Source organism: Mustela nivalis, assembly GCF_964662115.1.
Source record: "Mustela nivalis genome assembly, chromosome: 2".
Classification (NCBI taxonomy): domain Eukaryota; kingdom Metazoa; phylum Chordata; class Mammalia; order Carnivora; family Mustelidae; genus Mustela; species Mustela nivalis.
Genome location: NC_139021.1, coordinates 165,637,430 through 165,643,855, shown reverse-complemented (window position 1 = coordinate 165,643,855; position 6,426 = coordinate 165,637,430). Strand labels below are relative to the sequence as shown.

Sequence of the window (6,426 nt, the reverse complement as noted above, 5' to 3'; positions counted from 1 at the left end):
TTTCCACAACAGAGGAGTGGTCCTCTGAGACAAAACTAAAGAGACAAACAGAGACAGATAAATCTCTGACTTTCAACTTATTTTCTTTTCACTTTCCCCTTGTTCTTTGAATAGGATTGCATTGCTGTCACAAATGATTCATTCTGCCGTGGATATGTTTACCATCCCCTTTTGCCCAAAGTAAAATTGGTCTGTATATTTCCAAACCATGTCTTTGGTGGGGACAAGGGATTCTGTCGGTCAAATGCCTAGTCACATTTAACTGTTGCAGGAAAACAGTATGCTCTCCATGTTGGATCAAGAGATGACCTTTTCTCTAAAACATAACAATGCACTTCAAAATTACGGGGTCTATTACTAGATCTCAGACTTCCCACCATCCCTACTTTTAGACAGGCACAAAATTGTGCACCTTTATCCTCAACACATTCTCTCAGCTCTTCACTAGTCTAAACCCTGTATTTATCACCACTGCCCATTTACTCACAGAGTTTCTTCTCCTTCCACAAAATCTTTGTACTTGTTCATCCCTCCCATCGGAGTCCTGACCACATGTTAAGACCTCTTATCTTCCCACTTCTTTCCCAAACCATCACCATCTATGTTCACTTGTCAATCACTGAAACCCTACATCATGTATCACTTAAATGAGAATAATTCATTTTAATATTCTTCATAGGAGTTCCTTTGTTCTTACATACTTCTCAGTTTTGTTTTGTTTACATTTTTAGAGCCAAAGCAGCTTCCACACCCTTGAAGAGCTGGGCCCACAACTTTGTGTTCCTTACACCTAAGTTTCTAGTAACACTAGCTGCTGTGGTGAGCCCAGTTCTTTCCTCATATGTTAGCATATTTCTCTAACTCCTGATATATTAATTCTCAAATTTGATGTGTTTCAATGTTACCTAGGAGGTTTGAAAATATACATTTAAACCCATCTTCCTGGGATTTGCTCCTAAGGTTTCAATTTAGAAGAGCTTGGATAAACTCAGAAATTTTGCTTTCATGTTCAGAATATTAACCCAAATATTCTGAAGCAGATGAGGAAAGATTAAGCTGAAAAAATGTCTATGAGGAACTTTTAGCCGATTCTTTCCAGAGTGTTCCTGAATCATTTGTAAATGCTGCCTTAAAATAAATGACATCTCTGCTCATCCCACAGCCACATAGCCTGCAAAATCCTCATCATTAAAGATGAAGAAGGAGGAGGAGGAGGTGATGATCCCAGGTCATCATTTACCTAACAAATCGTGTGATTTGATTTCTGCATTTTTGATTCCTTACCAGTTGTGACAAGATGGTCATCAAAGAATGCAATCCTACTTACAGTCCAGACTTTTTAATTAATGGGTGGGTTATCTCACAGATAGAGCCTTCTGCACATTTACCTTATAAGGAGCTCTGGGGTGGGCCAGTTGGTGAGTAGTTGCAGGGTTTCATCAGGGTCCATTAACGGCCCTGGTGAGGTTTTCCTCCATGAAGCTCCAGAAAACGTGGACTAAGAAAACCCATGAGAAACGAGGTAGAGCAGGATGGCACAGTACAAATAGAACCAAATAGAACCAAAACCTATTTTGGTTCCAGGAGACATGGGTTCTGTTACCCAGCTATATAAAATAAGGATAGTAAGTTTATTAAACCCTTAGCTAAAATTTTTCATTCATTTTCTCATTTGAGCTTCTCAGTTAATGTTACATTGTCCATTTTGCAGCTGAAATAACCATTAAGGAAGATTAAGTGATTTGCCCAATATTGCAGAGCTTGTCAGAGCTAAAATGGAGATTTAAAGCCAGCAGACTGATTCTGGAAATGACTCCAAACTAAAGCTATGTCACTACTTCTCTTGTTAGGGACGTGAGCTAACTCAGTCTATAAATATCTGTAACATATGTGTATGCACATGCCAATTCTGGGTATTGCATAAGGTTAACCTACAGTTCAGTTTAAAAAAAAAAATAGTGCATAGAAGAGAACGTAAGGTAAAATCAAATGTCTACGTTGTACAGAGAGGCAGTGTGGAACCTGTAATGCCTGCTCAAATGAGTAAGCAGCATTTACCTTGTCAACCAAGAAAGAAGTCGCTGAATATTTAAAGAGGCAGTTATTGGGGTAATTAGAATTGCCATCTAGGAGACATAAATTCAGGTTAGAAATCTGAAGTATATTTCCAGGAAGACAGAGGGCAGAATTTTAAGGCAAAAAGTCATGTAGTTTCTGTATGCAAAAGAGGGATTGAAAGGATAGCCGGGATTGGTTGGGTTAATATGCAAATGAGCAATTGAGACTTGTCAAATGGTCTTGGCTCCTTTTAAAGAATGCCAAAAGATTCAGGTGCCCCGTGAGGAGGGACTGAAGTCCAGGCCCAGGGCCTGCAGCTGGCAAAAGTTTCAGGGGTTCCTCCAATGAGGACACGCATAAATTGCTCCTCCCCTCTGGCCTCTCCCCCCTATTTTAAAAAGACTCTCTTAGGTCGGCTTGCTTGTTCTCTAGCTCTGTCCCTTGAAATCTTTTACCATCTCCCACCCTTTGTTACTATGCGGGAGTGCCAAGCTAAAATTGTAAGGTCTCTTTATGTTTCTTCAGGAGTAGTAGGTGAAATATCTGGCTTTAGAAATTTAGCTAAGAAAAGGCTTTGGTAACAGGGCGCGGCCGGAAAGGGGGCCGCCCCCTCGCCCGTCCACGCAACGCAAGTTCGTGGGGAACCTGGTGCTAAACCATTCGTAGACGACGTGTTCAGGGTCGGGGTCTTGTACGTAGCAGAGCAGCTCCCTCACTGCGATCTATTGAAAGTCAGCCCTGGACACAAGGGTTTGTAAAAAGGAAAAAAGAAAAAAGAAAGAAAAGGCTTTGGTGGGGTGACTGGGTGGCTCAGTTTGTTAGGTGTCTGCCTTTGTCTTGGGTCATGAGTTCAAGGGCACAGGATCTGGCCCCTCATGGGGCTCCCTGCTCAAAGGAAAGTCGGCTTCTCCCTCTCCTTTCCCCTCCTCACTATTGCTGTCTCTCTCGCTCTCTCAGAAACAAATCTTTAAAAAAAAGAAAAGGCTATGATGAATAGAAAAACATGTCTCCAGAATGCCAGCCTGAGTTCTCTGCCATCCACAGATGTAGCCTCACTTATGAAAGTGGCCTTTGTACTGGAAGATGGGAGGAAATCACTTAGCTTACTAGGATCTTTGATGTTTTTTCCTCTAAAATGGGTCCAAGGGTAGAAATTTATACTATTTGTATTTTAAACATCTGCAACTCTATCCCATTCTAAATCTTTGGATTCTCTGAATAAATAATATTCTTGATCTTGAGCAAATTACATGACTGAGGACATGAAGACTGCATAAATAAAAAAGATCTGAGACATTTTGCAAAAGTTTAAACAAAGAACGTATTCCCTATGCATTTGAGAAAGAATGAGACATTTAAAAAACTTCTAAGGGGGGGCAGTTATCAGAGAAGAGTAAGGATAAGGCAACTGGAACTGTAGCAGTGGGAGTACACTTGGCAACACTTAGTAAACCAGATGCTGCGATTCTGGGACATGGGCTTTGTCAGGACGCATGGCCATATATGACAGAGAAGACTCGGGGAAGATGAGTCTTTTCAAGTAACTTCAGGGTTTTCTAATGAGAAGATGGGTTATATTTTCCCTCATGACTCCAAGGATTAGAATGAGCAGCTGGAGGCAGCTTTTGTTTTTCAAAAGAGGAGCACTTTTCACACCTGTCAAACCCACCCAAGAGTGGGCAAGTTCCTTATTCTTAAAACAGCTAAAGAAAAGCTAGAAGATGAGTAGAGATGCTCTGAAAGGGATTTGAGCTTGAAAAGTTGGGGTTAAGGTGGTAGTGCTTCACAAAGCCAACTGCTCATCAGAATCCTCTTTGGAAGATTTTCAACATGCAAACCTATTATAATCTGATTCACTATGGGTAACAAAAGCCTGCAAACTTGTGTTTGAGGCAAGCAATGCCCAGTTGCTCTGCCGTTGCCACCCATCATTGAAACCAGTGGACTACATTCCCCAAAAGTCCCCTTCCAGGTTTAGGATTCTTTTAAAATAGCTTTTATAATATCTACCTCGTGCTGAGCACACCTGTGAGGTGGGCTATGATATTTACATTCCACTCATGGTCTTTTCTAGTGCTTGTCCTATCGCGTGGGGCTGGCTCTCTTTTATAAATGAGGAAAGTGATACTCTTCAAGGTTCTCCAGCAATGAAGTAGAAAACTACTAACACATGCTGCCCAGTGCCTATCTCTTTGTGCCTAAAAAGAGTTCCCTCTGGAATCAGAGGATCCAGGATAACAGAGAAGGTGCCTCCAGGAGGGTAGTAATGTCTGCCCATGTCTTGTGAGCAACGACTCGTTGTAAAGCCTTTTACTGCACATGAAGCAATTGCAGTTACTAGTCTTCCAACCCACACCTGAGTCCTAAGTGCCTTCTGTAGCATATGAGTGAAATTAATCCAAGTGACCGGGATAATGGGGAAGGGAATTGTAAGAGAAGAATCTGGAAAAACTTTTCCCAAATGCAAAGTATTTATCTGATTAATACCTCGGCTTCCTGGCCACATTTCATGCATATCAGCTCTTGGAGACAAACAGAATTTTCTCCAACGGAGCTGACTGAGCAGGAATGAGGTGACTATGTAAAGCAAACTCAATACAAATGCAATCAGGTTGGCCAGTTTTAGAAGAGGGGCAGAGCCTGTAGTATTACAAATGGCCATTTCTGATCCTCGTCAGCGGCAGAACGGCAGCACAGGCATTGTGTGATGATCAGATAGCTCTATTCACCTCTTTGATTTATTTTTCCCTTCAGGATAGGAAAAGAGAAGTAAGAAAGTCAGATTTTTTTCCTCAACCCAAAGCAGACCAAATTTTGCCAAATAAAAATGATTCTGGATAAGTCAGATCTTAGGGCTCTTTCTTCATCAACAAAAAAAATCAGCATCCAGTGTTGTTGCTTCTAGCAATTTTTTTTTTTTTAAATCAAATGAAGATACTGGCAGCTGCTATCAGTAGGACCCAGGGAGAAATGCATTACATTGCCAGAATCATGAACAGGTGAGGCAAGGGCCAATTATTACATGTGTGCATGAACTACGTATTCATGTAAGAGCATTTAAATGATCTCTTTTGAATAATACCATTTACATTAGAGATAATGACTTTTCTGAAAACAACAGTGGGGGTAATTGTATAATAATGCTTACTCAGGTGTTTTGTGTTCTTCTATAATAAGACCATAACAATGGAAGCCAGATGGCCTCGGAGACATGGTATGAGTTCTCTCTTGTTAAAAAGCAAAATTAAAAGTAATTCAACAGTAAATTTAAAGATAAACCTGGCTTCATGAAATGATCTATGAACTGGTGGCATTCTGTCCAGCAAACAGAAAGGAGCTCTATCCAACTGCAGAAAGGGATGGAAGGTTTACAAAGACAGAGCAAGGAGAAAGGAAGTTATTAGCAAACGATGCATTATTTTAGGCAAGGTCACCCTCCTCTGGGGATGGAAGGGGCTTATCAATGAATTACCTCTGGTGTTGACCCAGAAAGTCCAGTTTGGCTGGTGAAATGTTATATTCCTGAGGCCATTGAAACTGCAGTTAGATTAGGCATTAAGTTTTGGCTTACTGACATGAGGCTTTCATGTAAATGACTCCATGTGGGGGCCTGTGGTTTTCTTTTTAATCCTCTTTACCCATGAATTGGGCTGTGTTGACATGGTCAGTGGTGCACAAAATATCTGAGATAACAAATCTTTTCAAATACAATCTGGACAGGGTTGAAAGAAATGAGAAGACTAAGTAGGAGCCTCTTTAAAATGAGACCGTAAACCTGAAACTAATACCAATGTTTGTTAACTAAATGGAATTAAAAAAAAAAAAAAAAAAAAAAAAAAAAAAACTTGGAAAAAAAAAGAAAGAAAATGACACCGTAAGAGTGTTGTTGAAAGAAAAACCTAAACATATTATAAATTTTGAGAGTTTATTTGAGCAAAAATTCATCTGAATTGGGCATAGCCAAACTGGAAGTGGTTAACATTGTCCAACTGAGAGGAACTAGGGAAAAGATTTAATAAAGAAGCAAATCAAGGAAATCATTCAATGGCCTCTTGCTGAAGTGGCTATATTATTTAAGAACATTACTTGGTGGTTTGTGACTGGTTTCCTTAGGTTTCCATTTTTAACCTTAAGGCACAGGTTTGGGTTGACTTGATCAGCATGAAATCTTCCTCAGTCCAATGGCTTTCTTGTGGTAGACATGAAATTTGCTGTGGAAATAAGATTTGTACCACATCAGGTAAATAGCATGCATTCAGTAAATGTTACTGAACTGATTTGAATTAGGGATTTGATTAGGCATAGAAGCTAAAAATTATTAGGCATAATGTTTACATCAGGACTAAGCCTAGTACTTCCTTGGGGCCA

General features: G+C 40.1%; 1 protein-coding gene across 11 annotated transcripts in view; it reads right to left on the bottom strand.

Moving 5' to 3' along the window:
* Positions 1-5,982: 5,982 nt before the first annotated feature.
* The window catches only part of LOC309858802 (uncharacterized protein), a 44,414-nt gene continuing 43,970 nt past the window's right edge, over positions 5,983-6,426 (bottom strand). For all 11 annotated transcript variants that reach the window (XR_014308337.1, XR_014308338.1, XR_014308339.1 and 8 more), the window contains one exon: positions 5,983-6,269. Coding sequence is in view for 1 of the 11 variants with exons in the window: in XM_082719079.1 (XP_082575205.1) it covers positions 6,168-6,269 (102 nt within the window). In the remaining 10 variants the exon portion in view is untranslated. The remainder of the gene's footprint in view (positions 6,270-6,426) is intronic.